The sequence below is a fragment of the Spinacia oleracea genome, chromosome 1 (assembly GCF_020520425.1).
Source record: "Spinacia oleracea cultivar Varoflay chromosome 1, BTI_SOV_V1, whole genome shotgun sequence".
Lineage (NCBI taxonomy): Eukaryota > Viridiplantae > Streptophyta > Magnoliopsida > Caryophyllales > Amaranthaceae > Spinacia > Spinacia oleracea.
This window is the reverse complement of record NC_079487.1, coordinates 127787061-127808651: the sequence shown is the minus strand read 5'-3', so window position 1 is coordinate 127808651 and position 21591 is coordinate 127787061. Positions and strand designations below refer to the sequence as shown.

Below are 21591 nucleotides of genomic sequence, written 5' to 3'. Positions count from 1 at the left end.
AAATACATAACTTTTACATATATAAGCTTAACTTTTAAGCATTTTGAGTTAACTTTTACTCCGGTATACAATATTTATTGTACACCCATTGTAAATAAGAATTTGTGATGAATTATTAGGGTCTTACATAAAGGGTCGAAGGGAAAATAAACCACATAATTACATACGGAGTAAGTATTAAGTGAAAAAAGAGAAAGCTAGAAAAAGGGATGCATTAGATATATACTAGTATTATATGCACGCAATGCGTGCGAGATAACAAAAAAATTAAAATTGTGTTATTATAATTATTCACTATAAATAATAATCGAGAAAAGTCGACTACCGTAAAGAAAAATATTGACAGGAAGATAAACATTTACATAAAGAATTGAATAGTGATCATAACTTACAATTTACATAAATGATTATAACTTAGTACTGGGTACTATTTTCTATTTTTGAGGCAGCAACAATTTATAAATTTAACAAAACTAAGAGGGGTGATAATAAAGGTCCCAAGTTGCGACAAAATTTAGTTGTCGCAATCTCACGTGTCGAAGTTTAATTGGTACATATAAGCGCCACATAGGCCATGAGTCATCATAATATTTTTACTATCAATGCAAAAATTTTACTATGAAAATATGTAAATAAGGTAGTCGATATAAAAAAGAAAACATATTAAAATATTAAGATTTTCCTACCTTTTTATGAACATGTACAATAGGATATATAAATAAAATATTTTAGTTTTCAATTTAAATCATGACATATAAGCATGCCATGTTATAATTGTGACACGGCTTAAAGGTACTGAAAACAACCAATTCTTTTGTCAAAACCGTACTTCTTTACAAAAAATTTGATTCCCACCATATGAAATATCATACATGTCTGATTATATTTTGTATAAAAAGATGATCGATCTGACCTCACGCATGCAACCATATGGTCCATATGACCATATGTGTAACTCTATAAATGCCACCTGTAAACTCACTGATTTTTTTTACACCTGTACACTCACTGATTTTTTTTACTAAGAAAGAGGAACATTGATAAGCTTTAAACAATTAAAAAAAAGCCAAATTAAACCCCTGCAATCCTGCATTATATTCCAAAAAATGAGAGTCCTTATCCCCTTACCCCTTCCCCTGCCTCCCCCATACTCTGCCCTTTCCTTGTCCCCCATTGATTATTTGCAGTAGGCACTCCATCACCCTCTCTTATCGTCGGGCGATTCGAAGTCACCTCTGCCGCTCCTCACTCAATCTCCTTCAAGCAGGCCCTTCAATCACCCATTAGGCCATTTTCAAAACTCTTTAAACCCCCCTCTATTTCAACCCTTTCTTAAATTTCATCGATTTTAACACTCTGATTCAACCAATTTGTGAGAATGAAAATCGAAGCCCAGAAAGCTACGATAACCGAGGTAAACAAAAAATTAAACCAAAAAAATCTAATTGGTGCACAACAATTAGCCTCGTCTTTGAGTTTTAGGAAGATGAATTTGGAACTGCATTTGAATTTGAATGATGTAAATTTGTTCGTCTTGTGTTGTTTGCTTTCTATAATTTCGGATCGTTTTGAATCATGAGAGCATTTGGAACTCCGATTCAATTGATTTTTGAGAATGAAAATCGGAGCCTAGAAAGCGACGATACCGAGGGAAATCGCGCACCTAGAAGTGTTGAGAGAGAGAAAATGGTGATTATACCGAGATTTTTCTTGTATTAGTTTTGTCCAATTCGTTAATTGTTTGGGGAAATGATTGGATTTTATAGCTATTTTATTTGTAAATATATTTATAATATACTCTCCTTAATTAGCATAACCGTAGCATAATATAGTCGGTGATTGATTGCCTTTGATTGTACGGAGTAATTGATTATTGTTAGTCAAAGTAGCCTAATTTAGGTAGCATGATTGATGGTAATAATTGATTACTGCATTTTTTTATATAGTACTGCTAGTTTTTCAAGCAATCGTGATTGGCGTAATTGATTACTGTTAATTTGAATGATTTCCTTGTTGGGTTTATGCGTGAGATAAGCTGGGCTTCCTAATATAAATCAATATTTATGCGTGATTAATGGGTAATTTGCAAGTGGAAACGAAAATTTGTATTGTTAGTTAACTGGCAAACGGGAGAGGGTAGAATTGAGTTTTGTCAAGTGGACACGAAAAGTTAATTTACTACAATACCCTCAGGAGCTGGCTTATAGAATAGAGATAAGTAAATAAATTGTAGAAAGGGGGTTACAACTTAGAAATAAACACACTTGCGATTGCGAGTTGAAAGTAAAAAAAGAAAAATCACAAACACACACAATAAACAAAAGGTTATAAGGAGTAATTTATTTGATATATATAAATATTACTCCATTAATCGCCGACCCTTTGTCTTGATGAAGATCATACTTAATGTTGGTACTGCTACTTAACATTATTGACAACGAAGGTTGCAGCAGCCGCGGGAGAATCACCACTATCAATTGAAGCAGATGCCTCAGCACCATGATTGGCAGGGCAAGAACTCACGTCTTTTGAGTGTTCCAGACTGGTTTTGATGACACCCCAATTAATTTTACCTTTAATATACTTGGAACTAGGACCAGTTTCCACGTAAATCTGAAATGAAATTAATGTAGAAACAAATTAATTCCAATATTATTATTTAGTGTAAAAATATAAATATTTATATTTGTAATAGAATGGAAATTGGCACTACAAGAAATTGTATCATTAATGACGGGAAATTCCGACGCGAAAGGCCAATAGTCGTTGATTAACGACGGGATTTTCTGTAGCGAACCCATCATAAAATGGAACCGTCGTTAATGGAAAATCCCGTCGTTAATCCGCTGTAAAAGACATTTGCGACGGTTGTTCCCATCTTTGTTTGGTTGTTATCTCTGTCGCAAAAGGCTTTTGCGACGAGATTTTTGACCCGTCGTTATTAGGTTGTCATTAAAGATACAAATTCGTACAGTGTGGTATATTTACCTTGTTTTCAGTGGTGCCATCACCAAGGACGCTCCATGCCAAGACCCATGCGCAATCATCTGCACCATCTTGTACGTTAGGGCCAACAAACACTATCGCCCCCATGGAACCCTCTGTATCTTTTGGTGGAACACCTTGGTGAGTAGTCGAACGCGCACCATTCATTTCAATATCATCAGGGTAGCTGCCAATAATGGAACCAGACCAAAGTTTGTGGTCACGATAATTCATCGTTGCCACGCCATTATTCAGCATACTGGCTCTTACATACACTTGGGTTGATTTTCCCTTTTTATCATCGCCCAATAAGCCTGAGGCTGTCACAGGCATCACAGCTTCCGGCAACTCTGCCTTCAACTTATCTAAAATCACCCTCTGCTCCTCACTGATCTCTGGTCTTGACGACATCTTGTATTATGTAGCCTGCAACACAAGAAAAATTAGTTCAAAAATGGATTGGAACCATATATATAAATATAACTTTAGGAACTGACTAACTATGTACTACACATTTTTTAACCAATTAATCCAAACCTACACTTCTTTAGTAAAATCAATATTCCGTATTATATATGGTGTACCTACTTAATACACTTTTATATTTACGACAACAGAATTACCCTATCCAAACCTTAACCCTTATGCAGTTACGGCCAGACCAATACTTGTGGTTAGGGAAAATCTTACCCCAAAGCATTCCCACTTGGTAAGATTCCAAACATTATACCTCTGGGATATATATTAGGGTAAGAATCTTATCAAGTGAGTCAAGTCTCGCTTGGTTATATTCAATTTATTACTCAAAAAAAACCACCATTAACAAGAATCATGCAGTAAACATTTCCTAAATAATACGGAGTAAAGAGAAACTGCAGTTCCCTCAAAAAAAAAAAAAAAAACAAAAAAAAAACAAAACAAAGAAATAAATTAGAGTATTATACCTAGAGAGATAATATTTAGAAACTTTAATTTGATTGTAATGTAGGAGTACTCCGTATATGACTAGTACTATATGCTTGTGAGTGATGAATATGATACCTTCTACTACTCCTCTATTTATAGCCTGAAATTATATACCGTATGGTAGACACTCAAGCAACGACGTCGTCTTCGTGGCCGGTGCACCAGAACATTATTATTTATTAAACATAAATAATTCTATTAAAATGGTTCATGAATAATTATTTAGGTTTTAATTTTAAATAATACGAAGTACATCAATATTAAGTTGACTTAATTGATTTATCATCGCTTTGATGATTGTTACTCTTTAATACCCCCTCAAACAAAGACTTAGACTTGAGAAGGGTCTGGTTCATTCATACCACGTATTAGGGGATTATTTTATTTTCTTATCCATAATGAAGCCGGCCACTTGGCTTATTTGATTAGTCATCATATATTTTTTTAAACATGAAGTATTTTAACTTTTTTTTTCTTTTGACGGGTAAGGGAAAATTTCATTAAAATAAAGCCATATGTGTGATGGGGTCGAAAAATCTAACTGTTAAAGTGACACAAATTTAGGAGTAAACGGCTTGGCCTTTTCATATATTATTATCAACATATATATAATACACAGTACACAATCCTAACACTACATAAACTCCTAAGGCATAACCTATGTATAATAGGAAACATAACATATTACATATACTGGAATTCTAGATACACTATAATTCCAGTATATTCTAGATACACTATAATTCCTAATAATTTGAACGACTTTCCCCTGGGAATGTTACAATCGTATTAAGTAAAATTGGAACTATTGTGGGCATTAGCCTCATTTAACTAGTCTTTAAAAGACGCCATTCAGTTTTACAACTACAATAAAGAAAACTATCAAAACCCGGTTATCGTGATATGCCTGAAAGGCGAACATATTCGATCACAACGACCATACGTTTCCATTGGATCTCTGTTATGGAGATCGCGCAATGTACATCCAACAGAGTAGAGATTGAGAGTTTGTGAGACGTTTACTAGTACGGGGAGTGCCCAACATTAGCTACTATACGGACATGATCTTCCAGAGTTTAGGCTAAGGGTTTTTCCAGAACTTCGGTAGTTTTCAAGTTGGGCTGAGCTACTATACGGACATGATCTGCTTAACAGTGTGTTGATGCGACATACCATTTGCGAATACGGGACTGAATGCGGCTTCGGCTAGTACTCAAGCTTAGGGTATATGGTGGAAACTTGATGGTAATTCGTGGTATTTGGTGGTCGTTTTCTAATCTTAGAGGGTCGTATTTATAGCGTAACCAGTCGAAATAAGATAAACATGCATCTGAAGAGTTCGAGTTTTGTCAAAACCAAATGGCAACGCCAGAAAAGTGGCGCTGACCACGTTTATGCTCTAGAATATTATACGATTGAGCTGTGTTGTGCCAGATTGTTTATGCTGCCTGATTGACAGCTAATGCAAAATCTATCTGTGTCGTGACTTGGCTGAGAATCAAACTATAGCGCCATAATTTTATGGCGCTGGTGTTTGGAGCGGTGGATTATTGCGGCGCGTGCATGCCACGCGCAAGAGTATTCTAACGCTGGTGTTTAATTTCCATGGCATTCCAGATTTCAAGATTTATTCTGAATTTCTATCTCATTCACATTTCAACTCTTCAAGGATACCAGTTGGAGTGAAACTCTTATCTTTTCCTCAAGGATTAATCATAATACGACACAATCACTTGAAAATTTATCTTATATGGTTACTATTCTGTGTAGCAGTTAACTATGGAAGTTACTATAAATGGCAGTTACTTAAAATGGGAATATGGGTTTTTCGATTACGTCATTCAGTCACAGGTCGTTTGTCGCATACTTAGGAAAGCGTAGACAAGTAATTTTTGGTTTCATCATCGAACTCACCGCTTCGGGCCTAGGGACAAATGTAGGCGTCTACAATATGACATCTACAATCATAATTTATGCGTTAATAAGAAAAAGAAAAAAAATTCTTCAAATAACTAAATGAGCAAATATTGAAAAGCATCTCCGGAATATGTTATGTTGGTGCTGCTATGTGCTTCCTTGCTGCTGCTATGTGCTTCCTTGCTGCTGGGCTAATGTGCCTTTTTTTTAAGGTAATCTGGGCTAATGTGCCTTGTTTTTACTTTCTGCTGCAAACTTTGAATTTTATTTAAATTGCAGTAATCAGACTAAGTGTTATTGTGGTCTTATTTTTGATTTATTGGGCATAAGACAATTGGTTGTTATAGTTTTAATCATGGGCCATTGCTGTAGATTTGGATTTTGTGAAATGAACTTGATGGTACTTTTATAATTTGTTGATGGTATTACTATATATGTATGTCGTAATCAATGATATTGATTCATAACTAGCAGGTACATGATAAACTAGAAGGTGCTATAAGAATCATTATCATGGTCTTTTGTGACGGGGAGTGACCCTGTAATAGTTAGCTTTTCGCGACGGGAGGTTAGCCCGTTGTGTTTGGCCTTTTATAACGGATTTTCCCCGTCATAATAGGCTTTTGCGACGGGGTTTTTTCCTGTCATAATAAGCTTTTGCGACGGGTTCATGACGGGTAGTCAATTATGACCCCCCTTTCAAGACGTGCTTGTGACGGGTAATCCCATCATAATTGGTCTTTTATGGCGGGTCAATGACGGGATTCCCCGTCATAAATAGAACCTTTTTTTTTGTAGTGCTAATCCACTCCCTACAAAAAATCATTTAAAAATTCACACCTCTACTACCCCATTACACATTTCCCACTAACTATATTAAAAAAAATACCCCACTCTCTACTATCACCCATTAAATTAATAAGTCAATTCAAGTGTCTTAAACTCCGCAATAGTCAAACCAGTGCGAGTATTAAGGGACGGAGGGAGTATTAAGATAGTAGGTAGGTTAAATTAGGATATTCTTTCCAATCTAACCCACGTCCTCCATCAACAATGCAATATGTCAAAACAAAATGGATCTTACGGAGGAGAAGTAGAAAGTCTTACATCGACATGATTGATTGATCTAAATATATAAAAAACATACGAAGTGTATAAAAAGAAGTCTACTTAAAATATAGAGCCAACAGAATTTTCGTGCTTAAGCAAACAACATCCCTGCACCCATAAGCCCATTTTTATTAATTTATTAATTAAAATTTTCTCAGGAACATTTTTAAATTTTCTCTAATATTGGATTATTATTTGATTTTGAAGATTGAATTTTATTTTAGATTAGTGTTTTTTGGATTGAATTTTATTTTAGATTTATTGTTTAATTATTAGACAATACAAGAAATTGTACTATTAACGACGGGAAATCCCGTCGCGAAAGGCCAATAATAGTTGATTAACGACGGGATTTCCTGTCGCGAACCCGTCATAAAATGGGGCCGTCGTTAATAGAAATTCCGTCGTAAATCCGTCATACACCCGTCGTAAAAGACATTTGCGACGGTTATTCCCGTCATTGTTTGGTTGTTAGCCCCGTCGCAAAAGGCTTTTGCGACGGAATTTTTAACCCGTCGTAATTAGGTTGTCGTTAAAGATACAAATTCTTGTAGTGAGAGTACGTGTTTGATTTTGGATGGAGTTATATATATTATTATTAATTAAATAAAATATCTATGTGGCACCTAGATAATTATCTGCGTGACACTTGATTTTTTTTATTCAAACATAAATTAGAAATCTGATTTTTCATTGGACAAAGCCATTAGATATCCTACGTGGCGCTCTAATAATTCAACAAATATGTCTCTTATATATTATATATATATATATAGGTTCCTATGAGAACCACCCTTAAGGTGAGAACTCCCCTTAACGTGAGAACCCCAATTTAACCGTTGATTTACTTAAATCTGAGCCTTTCATCACGTTTATGATTTACGGAGTAATTTATATTAGCCCTTGATTTTCTCTCTCTTCCCTTTCGCTTTGTACGAAATGTTTCAGTTTCTCCCTCCTATTTTTCAAATTTAACCCCAATTCGTAAATTTCCCCAATTATGTTACTGATCTGCATTTTTCTTTGAAGATCTCTATCAAAATCAAGTGAGTTATCTCAATCTTTTTTTATTTTTAAGCTCGGAGTTGCTAGGTATTAACATTTAATTCGTTTTTTTTTTTCCACCTACAATTTGCGATTTTCTCAAGTTTTTTCTACAAATTCCCAAGATTCTTGTATAATTTGTTGAATTCATGCGGAAATATCTCAAAGATAGAGGTAAGTATTGCAAATTTTGACTAAATCGATTTCTAGGGTTTTAATTTCTCCGATTTTAATTGCGGGCTTCGATTTAGCTTTTAAGTAGACATCTAGAAAATGCTGTTAATCTTTTTCAAATTTCACAAAATTCTTATATTCAGCGATTTTTTTTTTCACAAATTCGATGAATTACTTTACCAAAATTGTAGTAACTTGTGCTATTTGGGCTCAATTCGAAGGTACCATTTCAATTTTGCGTGTAATTTTCGTTTCGTGCTGCTAAGGTTCAATTTAAAGGCACGGTTTCAAATTTGTGTGTCTCTCAATTTGTGCTATCTCAAACTTTTTGTGATTAGAAGTAGGTAGCTTAATTTGGAGAAAATTCAATGGTTTTAATTACCATCGTTTATTTTGGGGCTTTTGTATAGGAGTTTGAGGTTTTATTTGGTGATGAAATGTTTTTTTAGCCTTTTTATGCTATTGATTCGATTTATATTCATTAGATAATGTAGGAACAGTTGATGCTCGTAAGTTGTAATTAAATGAACAAGAGTTTTTTCTTCTTTTTATTTTTTATTTTATTTATTTATCATGATATAGTCAGTAATCTTAACAGATTGCTTCAGAATTCATGTATGTTTAAATTTGGAATCCCATAATTCATAGTCTTGATTTTAGGGTGCTTCAGAATTCATGTATGTTTAAATTAGTTTTCTTATTGGAATGTTGGTGCAGTTCTGGTTTCCTGTTTTGATTGTTACTAGAAAATGTGTGGTTTAACTTGCTGCAAATTCATGCTTATGTTTCACTGGGTAAACTTTAGTACATTAATTTTGGTATTGAACTATTGGTGTTGCCCTGTTAATCTATGTACTTGATTATGAACAACACTACAGGAATATATGAAAAATCTCTCTTGTCTACTTATTCTATATTTATGGAAACGATTTGAGTAGGAAATTTAGTTGTTCGTGTATTAGAATCTTAGAAGTTGTTTGTAATGGATTACTCTTTTGATATTGAAACACAAAGAATTAAAATGGTGATGGATTGATGGGCTTACTGCATAATGTGTTGCAAAACTTTATATGATTGGACTTTTTACTATATGTGCATATTCTTTTAACACTACCAATTGTTTGTTGGTTCAGTGGTGATTGAGGCTGAACTTGGTAGGGAGAACCCGTGTTCGATCCCCCGCAACAACAATTGGGAGGGGAATGGAACCTAACCACCCAGAACTCGCCCCGAATCCGGATTAGCCCTAAGGGTGAACCGGATGCTAACACCAAAAAAAAAAAATATTCTTTTAACACTATGTGCATATTAAACTATATGTGCATATTCTTTTAACACTATGTGCATATTCTTGTAACTATATGTGTATTTATCCAGATCTTTAGGAACCATGTACAATATTATGAGAATCATCTACCAACAAGAATTTGCAAAATGCGTGATGTTACATATTTGGATGATTCATAATAGTTCTCTTGCACTAATAGCTAGAACCTCGTTCTTTCTGCAGTACTCAGGGCACTTTCTACTGTTGAAGATACTCCTATGCAGCAATGCCCTCCCAGCTCTTCAAAGCCAGTTCAGTTATATGCTGATAGTCAAGCATTTGACAGCTCAGTTCAAGTTGATAAGGTGTTGAGTGATAAAGGCCGTGAGCAAATATGAGAAACGTCAATGTTCATAGTCAGTGGCGGCACCAGAAAATTTGTGTTAAGGGTTCGGAATTAAAATATGAGTCATATTTTTTGTGCAGAGTGTACAGTACCAGATTTTATTGAATTTTTGGGGTGCAAATAACTGATTTTATACATACTATATAAGATAAATAATTAAAGATATTTTTTTTAAAAGAAAATGAATAAAAACAAAATCTAATTTTTTCTAGCGCATTGGAGAATTTACAGAATTTCAAAGACATTTAGTAGTAGGAATGTACAAAAAAATTATGTATTAAAAGTTCAAAATTATAGCTACTAAGAAAGAGAGAAAAATTCTTTTCCACGCCAAGACCGCACGACAAGTCGAGTTTAAAGGCCCCCTTGTCCATTGAAGCGGGTTTTTCTCCGTTTGTGACAAGGAGGGCCCCAAAGACATCCGTCGACGATGTAATCAGCACAAAGGAGTCTGCTCTTCCCGGTAAGCCCACTTCCCCTACGAGGGCAACGGACGAGCTTGTGCGCTTTCCTATGGGGACTACAGGCTCGAAAAGCACCGAAATCAGGTCAGAAAAGGAGTCTATCTTGCCCCAATCGGTCCCGAACATCCTTTTGCCGCCCACTCGTGTCTCAAAGAAGTGGACCAGAACTGTGAGAGGTCCAATTGGCGAGGCAGGGGTGCAGGTGAAAGCTCCTCCATTTTCGGTTTCGTGTGACAAGGGTGACAAAAAGAGAAGCCTTATGGCAGCAAGGAGTGAGGCTTGTGACGAAGAGATGGTTGACGTTGACAAGCGGACTAAAATCTCTACTTCTGTTCCGTCTGAAGACTCTCTTAACCAAAATTCAGTAGCGGGTGTTGGCGAGCTCCAACCCCGCGAACATCAATGAATACCCTGTGTTGGAACTGCCGGGGGCTTGGCAACCCTCGAGCGGTTAGAGCACTGCGCAAGTGGTGCATCTCCATGGCCCCTAATCTGGTATTTCTATCTGAAACAATGATCAGTAGTTCAGCCTCGGAAAATCTCAAATCCAGGTTAGGTTTTGATTGTGCATTAGGTGTCAGTAGTATAGGGAAAGCTGGTGGTTTATGCTTGTATTGGAACAGTGGGAATGTTTCTTTTGATCTCATTTCGTATTCCCAAAATCACATAAGTGGGATTGTTAAATGGGGCGATATCTCATGGAGGTTCATTGGTATCTATGGCTGGCCAGGATCGACGGACAAGTATAAAACATGGCAGCTCATCAACTCTTTGTGTAAGATCGTTTCGGGACCGATCTTAATTGGAGGTGATTTTAATGAAATACTGAGCCAAGAAGAGAAGGAGGGGGGATCTGTCATCGAGCGTCGAGCCATTGCAGGGTTTCGAGAGGTGCTAGATGACCAAAATCTCCGTGATCTAGGCTTCGAAGGATTATGGTACACTTGGCAGCGCGGTTTGTCTGTCTCCACGATGGTTCGAGAGAGGCTAGATAGGTTCGTGGGCAACCCAGATTGGGTCTCTCTTTTTCCGGATGCGAGGGTGGAGCATATGGTTAGATTCAAGTCTGATCACACTCCAATCTTTATACGCCAGAAACGCCCAAAGAAGAAGAGGCAAAGGGGTAAGAAGTCCTTTAAGTTCGAAACTTCATGGTTGCTAGAGGAAGACTGCATGAAGGTAGTTAAAGAGGCTTGGTGTAGCTCGGAGGGGGGGACAATGATGACGAGACTGGAAATGCTGCTGGGTGCGTTGAAAAGTTGGAGTGGAGAGAGGTTTACCAATTTTGATAAACAAATTGATGTGACCGAAAAAGCCTTGAAACTGGCACAATCAGATGCTATTACGGAGGATAATATTTCTCTATGTACTAACCTTGAAAAACATCTTGATGATTTGTATGACAAGCAGGAAGCTCATTGGTACTTAAGATCAAGAGCGGCGGACATCAAGGATGGGGATCGAAACACGAAATATTTTCACCACAAGGCATCTCAAAGGAGGCGAAGAAATGAAATAAAAGGCTTGATGAATAAGGATGGTATTTGGTGCACTGATGAGGATGATTTTGAAGGAATTATCCAAGACTTCTATGATGATTTGTTCTCAACCACTAATCCTACCATGGCAGCCATCCATGAAGTCTTATCTGCCGTCCCTTCGCTCATTACTACAGAAGATAACGAGCTCCTTCTCCGCCCCTTTACCAAGGATGAAATCTTTGCGGCCCTCAGTTCTATGCACCCTTGCAAAGCCCCAGGACCGGATGGAGTTCATGCCGTCTTCTACCAGAAATTTTGGCATGTTGTCGGCGATGACGTCACAAGACATATTTGTGATATTTTGCACGGTCACTTATCCCCAGAAAGCATCAATTGTACTAACATTGCCTTGATCCCTAAAGTGAAGTCACCGAAGAGTCTGGCCGAGTTTAGACCCATAGCCCTCTGCAATGTCCTGTATAAGATTGCTTCAAAGGCGATCGTTCTAAGGCTGAAATCCATCCTACCGGCAGTAATTTCGGAGAACCAAAGTGTGTTTGTTCCGGGTAGATTGATCACAGATAACGCGCTTATTGCTTTGGAGCTTTTCCACTCTATGAAAAAGAGAAGTAAGGGGAAGAAGGGTACTGTTGCACTAAAACTTGATATGAGCAAGGCATACGACAGAGTTGAGTGGCTATTTTTGGAACGATTGCTGGGTAAGATGGGCTTTGACCAGAGATGGGTCAAGTTGGTCATGAGCTGCGTCTCAACCGTCTCTTATTCTTTCATTGTCAACGGCAGTGTGTGTGGTAAGGTGCTCCCCTCTAGAGGCCTCCGCCAGGGGGATCCCCTCTCCCCGTACCTTTTTATCATGATAGCTGATGCCTTCTCAGGTCTCATCAAGAAGGCGGTTGATGATGGCAGTATTCATGGGGCACGAGCCTCTCGATCTGGACCTGTGGTCTCTCACCTTTTCTTTGCTGACGACAGTTTGCTTTTTGCTAGAGCCAACCATAGAGAATGCTCCAAGATAGTTGACTTGCTCAACAGTTATGAAGCAGCTTCCGGGCAAAAAATTAATTATGACAAATCGGAGGTCTCTTTTAGCAAAGGCGTCTGTCCCTCGACACAGGAAGAATTGCTAGAGATTTTGAGGATGAAACAGGTTGATGAGCACGCTAAGTACCTTGGTATCCCGACTATCATTGGTAGGTCAAAAAAATCGGTTTTTACGGCCCTCAAGGATCGTATTTGGAAAAAACTCCAAGGCTGGAAGGAGAAGTTGTTGACAAGGGCGGGAAAAGAGGTGTTAATCAAGTCGGTCATCCAAGCAATTCCGACATACATTATGGGCATCTACAAGCTGCCTGTTGGGTTCATCAACGACATCCACTCCATGATTGCTCGGTTCTGGTGGGGCAATTCGGGGTCCGAGCGAAAAGTCCATTGGAGGAGTTGGGACTCTTTATGTGCTCTGAAGTATGTTGGAGGAATGGGGTTTCGGGATATGGAAGTATTCAACCTCGCACTCCTAGGGAGACAAGCCTGGAGGTTACTTTCTGCCCCAGGTTCCCTCCTTGGACGTGTCATGAAGGGGAAATATTACCCAAACACTGACTTTTTGGGTGCTTATCGAGGTCCCACGAGTAGTTTCTCCTGGCGCAGTATATGGGCTGCAAAGGCCTTGTTAAAAGAAGGGTTAATATGGAGGGTGGGGGATGGCAAGAACATTAATGTTTGGGAGGATAAATGGGTTGCTGATGATGAAGGGGGCATGATTACCTCAGCTGCAACTGATGAGATTGAGCGCGTCTGTGACTTAATTGAGGAAGATCAAGGAGATTGGAACCATGAGCTACTGGCGAAACATTTCAATGATAGGGATATTCGCTGCATCTTGTCCATTCCAGTTAGCGACAGACAACAGAGTGATGCCCTCACATGGGCTTTCTCCAATGATGGTTTGTACTCCGTCAAAACAGCCTATATGCTAGGTAAATCATGCAACCTTGACAACTACCACAAGGCGTGGGTGGATATTTGGAAGTTGAACGTCACACCCAAAGCAAAGCACTTCACATGGAGAGTCTGTACTGGAACCCTTCCTGTTCGATCGCTGCTGAAATCTAGACACATGACTGAGATGGGCGACTGCCCTTGGTGCCCCGACATGGAGGAAACTACCAACCATGCCCTGTTCGAATGTCGGACCGTAAGGGACCTATGGGTAGAGTGTGGTTGCGATCCCTTGCTGCAGAATATAAGCAGCCTCCCATTTGAAGAGATCATTGTGCAATGGGGTCAGTTGGACGGAAAGATGAGACAAATTGGTGTGTTCCTGATGTGGTGTATTTGGGGGCGTAGAAATGATAAGATTTTCAACAACAAGGAGATCCCCCATAGCCTCATTGTTGATAGAGTTCGCCGACTTGCAGAGGATTTCAACTCCTATAACCAACGCATTTATGGGGCTGTCAACCCCGCTGCTACTGGAAACCAAACTCGTAGCCCCAACGTTTGGAGTGCTCCCACTCAAGGGATGGTGAAGATCAACTGTGATGCGTCGGTACCAGACAATGGATGGGTGGGCATTGGTGTCGTTGCAAGAAATGATAAAGGGGAAGTCCTGTTTGCAGCCACAAGGAGAGTGAGAGCCTACTGGGAACCCGTCCTAGCTGAGGGAAAAGCAGTCCTCACTGCAGTCAAGCTGGCTAAGAGATACAACATGAAGAATGTGCTCATTGAGACTGACTGTCAGACCATTGTATCAAGACTCACTAAAACTTCCACCTACCTTGCTGATCTAGACACTATTTTAGATGATATTATGTATCACTGCTCTTATTTTAATTCTTTCTCGTGGTCTCATATTAGGAGGGATGGCAACTCTGTGGCCCATCACCTCGCTAGGTTAGTGCCGTTTGGTGTTGAGCAAGTTTGGGTTAACCATAGTCCTTGTGAGGTTAGCCCGTATGTCCTCATGGACAAACTTTCGATTGTTTAATCTATGCACTAACCTTTGCCCTCAAAAAAAAAAAAAGAAAGAGAGAAAAAAAGAGATAAAAAGTAGCACTTGCTAGAGTCGAACCCGCGACCAGACATTACACACCAAAATGAAATACAGTTCTAGCTTCGACCAACTTTCCAGCACTTTTAAGCGCTAAAATGTATAAGACATTGACGCTCGATGGCTTCAGAAACTTAAGAACTTCTTCTTTGTTTTTGCCAGTACGGGTTCAATTGGTTCAACTGAACCCGTACTGACACCGCCACTGTTCATAGTAGATGAATTGGTCGAGGATTCCTCCATTAATTCTTGTACGCATATATGCACATTAATGTCAAAATAAATGCACGTATATGTTAAAATATATGCACATTAGCTCAAAGCATAGGCGTAGTTGAGTAAAAGTATATGCACATATAAAACAAAATATATGCACATTTTAGTCAAAATATATGCACATTTTAGTCAAAATATATGCGCATAGAAGTTCAAAGTAATCAACAATTAAATAAAGAATCTCCTACAGATATAGAAATCTTTGAAAAAAAATATAATTCAATACGCACATATAATAGCCATCAGATTACCTGTGATCGAACGACTATAAAGGCGGTTCTCACGATAAGACAGGTTCTCATCTTAAGGTGGTTCTCACAGGAACCTGACCCTATATATATATATATATATATATATATATATATATTGGAAACGACATTGCGTGAGAATGAATATGAAGTTTGATAAAAATTATGCCATTTAATTTGGATTGCGAACTAATAAATATATATATATATAAAAAAAAATAGTCATGTAGGATCTTGTTATAATCGTTTAGTTGTATAGATTAATTTAATATTAATTTTTTATAATTATTAATACCCATAGATAATTAGATAGATTAATGATTAAATAATTACATTGACAAACGTGATAAAAGAATTGTGTCAAAAAAAAAAAAAACAGAGGAAGTATATATATTAAAGTAAAAGAGCATTTATTTAGTTATTACATATATACTCGTACTAATATTAGTTGTTATTATAATGCATGCTCCATCATATTATACGTGGTAGATTGATCTGATAATACTAAGCTCAACTCGTACAGAACCAGTATTCAAGGGTTAACTTGGAAGGCAACAGCTAGAGTAGGAGTATTGCCGGTAGAATCAATAGAAGCAGAGATCTCAGATTTCGAAAACTCGTCAGAATATTCAATTTCAGAGGTGGATGCTTTTAGTGAAGCTTCGATTTTATCCCAGTTAATTTGTCCTTGAGGATACTTGGTAGCAAGCCCACATTCAGCATAGACCTGGAAAAAAAATGAATAGTCAAAACAATTGAACTAGTTTCTTGTCATGTACAGCTAGAGTAAACCGAATTGGGACACAAATTCTTGTTTAAATTAAAAAAAGTGGTGTACAAAATATTGTACATCATAGTAAAATTAGTTTAATCAAAATGCTTAAAAGTTATCCCAATATAAATAAAAGTTAATTATTTTTTAATGATAATTTTTTTTATTTTATTAAATATTATTCCTTCAAAATCATTAATAATGTACAACTTTTTAGCATAATATAAAATCAAGTTAATTAATCAAATCATTAAAAGATAGTACCAAAAATAGGTAAAAGTTATCACAATGTACGTACGATAAATTAATTATACACATTATCCGTATAAGACGGCTGGGCTAATTAATTAAATCCAATATACGTACAAAATATAGGTAAAAGCGTGCGCGACATGTAAATATGTAATCCCTTAGTAGGGATTTGTAGGTTTTAAGTGAGATATGAGTCCCAAATTAAATGTAACATTATTTAGCTTTGCACGTTAACTAATTTTTATCCCGTGTGATGTACAGGTTAATGTGCGTTTTTACAATTGTGTTTATACTTCGTATAAATTTGATATTCGAAAATCAATTTATTCAACACCCGTCTGAAAGTGACATGATTCAAGGCGTAAAAGGAGGAAAATGATGTCTTTTTACAAGTTTTGAGTAACAAAGATATTGATATAAAAATTGAAGGTGATGAATGGAGGTTATATATGTATACAAAGAGTTTATTAATTAAAATTCAATTAAGATGAGTCAATTAGTATCTTTATTTTAGAAAATCAAAATAAAATGATTTAAAGTTTTTAAAAGGTGACAAGTGGTATATAAGTTTTTGTGTTTTAGAATACTAGAATTGATAAGTTTAAGTACTACTCTTACTACCGAAGCTGTGCGTGCGCAGTTGATTTTATATGCAGACAGTGTGGCAATACTTGATAAATATTTTTTAACAATTTAAAAATTATGTAAGGGTATTATTAATATTTTCCGAAGACATCAAAATTGTTCAAGAGTTTGCTCAAATATATTTTGGCATGCTGTTGAAATTCCTTTTTTATAATATTTTTGGTAATTAATTAAGCAATTGTCATAAAAGACCAAAATGGTAAAAAGCTATTTTTACAAGTAATTACAACCTACCAATAAACACTTCTCATAAGAAAACACCATAACTATATATTATCCTAATATAACAAAGTAATTAAAAATATACAAACTTTTATATAAGGAGGTTTTAAGACCACATTGGTGTCGTATAAGTTAAGCAATACTCCCTCCGTTCAATAATGTTCCTCACTTTTCCATTATGCGCGGTCTCCAATGCACTACTTTGAGTACCATTAATAGTTTTAATTTCGCATTAGTAAAATTTATAAAAACTTGATATTTAGAAAATTTACGTTGAAAGGAATCCAATGGGATCCCACAAGTTAATATTTTTTCTATTATTTATACTACTAATTACGGTCAAAGTTTTCTAACTTTGACCAAATGAATAGTAAACATGAGGAACATTATGGAACGTAGGGAGTATAACCAATTAGTTAAGCACTTAAACCAATTAGTTAAGCAATAAAATTAATTAGTTAAGTACTATAACTAATTAATTAAACAATATAATCAATTAGTTAAGTCACCAAAATGGTCTTTTCGATAAGGCGGTATTACATAAAAGTTGCCGTTAAAAATATGGTTAAAATAAAAAAAGTTGTGATATATTTACGATGGAGAAAGTGAAGTATTATTTACTCTATACCTTGTTAGAAGAACCGTCGTCAGGGACACTCCACGCAAAAACCCAAGCACAATCATCTGGACCACCTTCTACCCTAGGGCCAACATATACAATGGCCCCCTTGGAGCCTTCTGAGTCCTGGGGTGGGACACCTCGGTGCGAAAACTTACCGATACCGCCAATGGCAACAGTTTTAGGGTAAGAACCAAATATAGACCCAGACCAATCTTTATTCTCCTGATATTTTACAGCACCCACCCCATTATTCAGCATTTTTACTGTTGTGGTTGTTTGGGCTGCCGCCTGAAAACTTCCTGCATTTTCTGCATGCACCTTCTTCTTTATCCCATCCAAAATCTCTCTGTTCTTCGAACTGATGGATGTTCTTGCTGCTTGTGAGGAGGCCATAGTTCTGCTTCACGTATCAAAAACGATAGTTAAAGCCAAACTAATTAATATATTACCAGTACTCTTCATATTACTACGTTGTGTATATATTTCGTATAAAATAAAACTAAGTAATTTATAAGAGAAAATACAAATATATACTCGCGCGATCTGTAGTATATACTTACCTCGATCACACTGGTTGTTTTGTACTTCGTAAAAGGTAATCAAGTTTGATACAATGTGATGTGTTAGGTTGATGACCTTACCTCTAAATCCTACGCTTATTTATAATAGCCAGCTACACAAACATAGAATATAATTAAGCATATGATTGGGGACAATTAACCAAATTGAGCCCTGATGCATGATTCTATATTATCTTTAGCGCATATGAATATGATGCCTAGCTTATCTTATCTGCATCCGATACCTTCTTATCATAGCTTACTCATCAAATTACTTGATATATATTGGAATCTCTCTCAATATTACTCGATCAAATTAAACAATTAACTTAAGGTCTGTTTAACAACCACTTTAAGTCACCTTAAATGATTAGGAGCTTATAATTTAAGTCACCTTAAATAAATAGAAGCGTCTGGGAAAGACCTGAAATAAAATTTAAGGTAGATTGTTGGACTGAAATCCAGAAGTTAACCAAAGTAACGTCTGGATATCAGTTGCTGAAATATCAGTAGCTGAAATTGGACTTTAACTCCAAATCAGCGCAAAAATCATATACCTATGCTTCAAGTCTTCAACTAACAAATGGCAGATTTGAAATGACAAAAATCCAGAAAAAGGAGGATAGAAATTACGTGTTGTACTGTTGCTGGGTTAGAGGGTGGGGGAGTGGGGACTTGAAAACATTGGGGATTTGGGGCAGGTAGAGAGGTTTTCTTCTTTCAAGTAAATAAATGGGTGGCTTTTTTTTGGGGTGCAATTACAAGTCTTTACTAGATATGGGCCTTGTTTGGCAAATGGCTTTTTGATGGCTTTTTGGTTGGCTTTTGGCTGTTGGCTTTTTAATCTGGTCAAACAGCCAAAAAATATGTTTGATAACTGGCTTTTTAGCTTGCTGAAAAGCCAGCTTTTCCGCCAAAAATGAAAAGCTAGTAACACTAGCTTTTTGGAGTTGGCTTTTGGCTTTTCACTATCTAAATTACTTTTTTGTCCTTATTTTTTACTAATTAACTAATAGTTAATAATTAATAATTAACAATTAATAATTAATAATTAACAATTAATAATTAACAATTAATGATTAACAATTAATGATTAACAATTAATAATTAATAATTAACAATTAACAATTAACAATTAATAATTAACAATTAATAATTAACAATTAATAATTAATAATTAATAATTAACAATTAACAATTAACAATTAATAATTAATAATTAATAATTAATAATTAATAATTAATAATTAATAATTAATAATTAATAATTAATAATTAATAATTAATAATTAATAATTAATAATTAATAATTAATAATTAATAATTAATAATTAATAATTAATAATTAATAATTAATAATTAATAATTAATAATTAATAATTAATAATTAATAATTAATAATTAATAATTAATAATTAATAATTAATAATTAATAATTAATAATTAATAATTAATAATTAATAATTAATAATTAATAATTAATAATTAATAATTAATAATTAATAATTAATAATTAATAATTAATAATTAATAATTAATAATTAATAATTAATAATTAATAATTAATAATTAATAATTAATAATTAATAATTAATAATTAATAATTAATAATTAATAATTAATAATTAATAATTAATAATTAATAATTAATAATGAATAATTAATAATTAATAATTAATAACTAATAACTAATAACTAAAAGTTAATAATTACGGAGTACTCCGTATTAATTAATGACTAATAACTAAAAGTGAATAATTAATAAATAATTATTTATTAATTAATAATAATTAACCATTAATTATTAATGATTAATTAATAATTAATAATTATTATTAATTTAATTATTATTAATTATTAATTATTAATCATTGATTATTAATTATTAGTTGTTAATTATTACTCCATAATTATTAATTAAAATAATAATTTATTAATACTATTGCATAAAGTAATTTATTTTTAAATTTATTTTTTATTTATTTGTAATTACGTTTTACTCCGTACATAATACAAAGTATGTATTGAAAAATGAAATAAAATTCATTAAATGTCCTTAAATGTCATTTTACATAGCTACAGCCAACAGCCAACAACTGATTTTACCAAACATATTTGTAACCAATCCATAGTCAAACAGCCAACAAAAGCAGCCAACTTGAACAGCCAGTCAAACCAGCCAAGTAAAACAGTCGACAGCCAACAGCCAACAGCCAATTGCCAAACAGGGCCATGAACAAGTGGAACGTGGAATGTCTTTAACATTACAAAAATACAAGTAATAGGTATATGTATTGTATTGTTTGAGATTTAGTAGTATTTTATTCGTATTTGTATTTATATATATTGCAACGGAAATATTTAGAAGTGAAAAAAAAAATCAATTACAAATATTTTAAATTTCAGATACTTAAGAAATTAGTTTTACCAAACAAGTAATGCAAACATATACCTTATCCAGTTCAACACCTTATCAATTTCAGGTGATATCTTAGCCTTAATTTACACATGTATGTATCATAGAATATAATTTGTGCGTTCGATGTATATTTTCAATACCTTCTTATCACTTACTCGATATTGGAAAATATCTCAATATTACTCGATCTAATTAAACAATTTACTTAATTTAATTTATACATCATGCATGTACCATAGAATATAATTTTAACTATTCAAAATTTTTACTTCCCCGCCACTACTATAGATATTGTTACGTTTGGACTTTTACACCACTCATGACTCATTCACTCTCATTTGACCATCCTGTTATGATTCAGATGCAAGGAAACACAATAATTTTTTATCTTGTTAGATTTATCTCGACTATATTTTCAAAATATTAATTTTTTTAAAATTTTTCTTTACCAATTAAAGATACTAACGGTTAAATATATATATACATTTTTTTAAAAATCACATACCCTATTATAGTGAAATTTCCTGAATAAATAAGATGGGTGGGTGGACTATGGACATAGAATCAGAAAACAATTAAGAAAAACAAATGGGTGCACTTTTAGACATAGAATTGGGAGAGGACTGTAACCTATCTACCCAGAACTCGTCTGAATCCGGATTAGCTCTAAAGGTGAATCGGGTGATTTATA

At 34.9% G+C, this 21591-nt stretch overlaps 2 protein-coding genes across 3 annotated transcripts; both read right to left on the bottom strand.

The window, feature by feature from the left end:
* Positions 1-2201: 2201 nt before the first annotated feature.
* Positions 2202-4085, bottom strand: LOC110783012 (uncharacterized). The gene is made up of 3 exons (XM_021987316.2): positions 3930-4085; positions 2989-3411; positions 2202-2613 (listed from the first exon to the last, which is right to left on the bottom strand). The coding sequence occupies exons 2-3, from the start codon at positions 3394-3396 to the stop codon at positions 2419-2421; spliced, it is 603 nt and encodes a 200-aa protein (XP_021843008.1). The 5' UTR covers positions 3397-3411; positions 3930-4085; the 3' UTR covers positions 2202-2418.
* Positions 4086-15770: 11685 nt separating this feature from the next.
* Positions 15771-18640, bottom strand: LOC110783011 (jasmonate-induced protein homolog). 2 transcript variants are annotated; one of them, XM_021987314.2, is made up of 3 exons: positions 18482-18640; positions 17928-18318; positions 15771-16135 (listed from the first exon to the last, which is right to left on the bottom strand). In XM_021987314.2, exons 2-3 carry the CDS (start codon positions 18312-18314, stop codon positions 15941-15943), a joined length of 582 nt encoding a protein of 193 aa, XP_021843006.1. In that variant the 5' UTR covers positions 18315-18318; positions 18482-18640; the 3' UTR covers positions 15771-15940. The 2 variants fall into 2 exon arrangements, with proteins under 2 accessions (XP_021843006.1, XP_021843007.1); XM_021987315.2 differs by having other exon boundaries at positions 17928-18321; positions 18482-18632.
* Positions 18641-21591: the final 2951 nt, after the last annotated feature.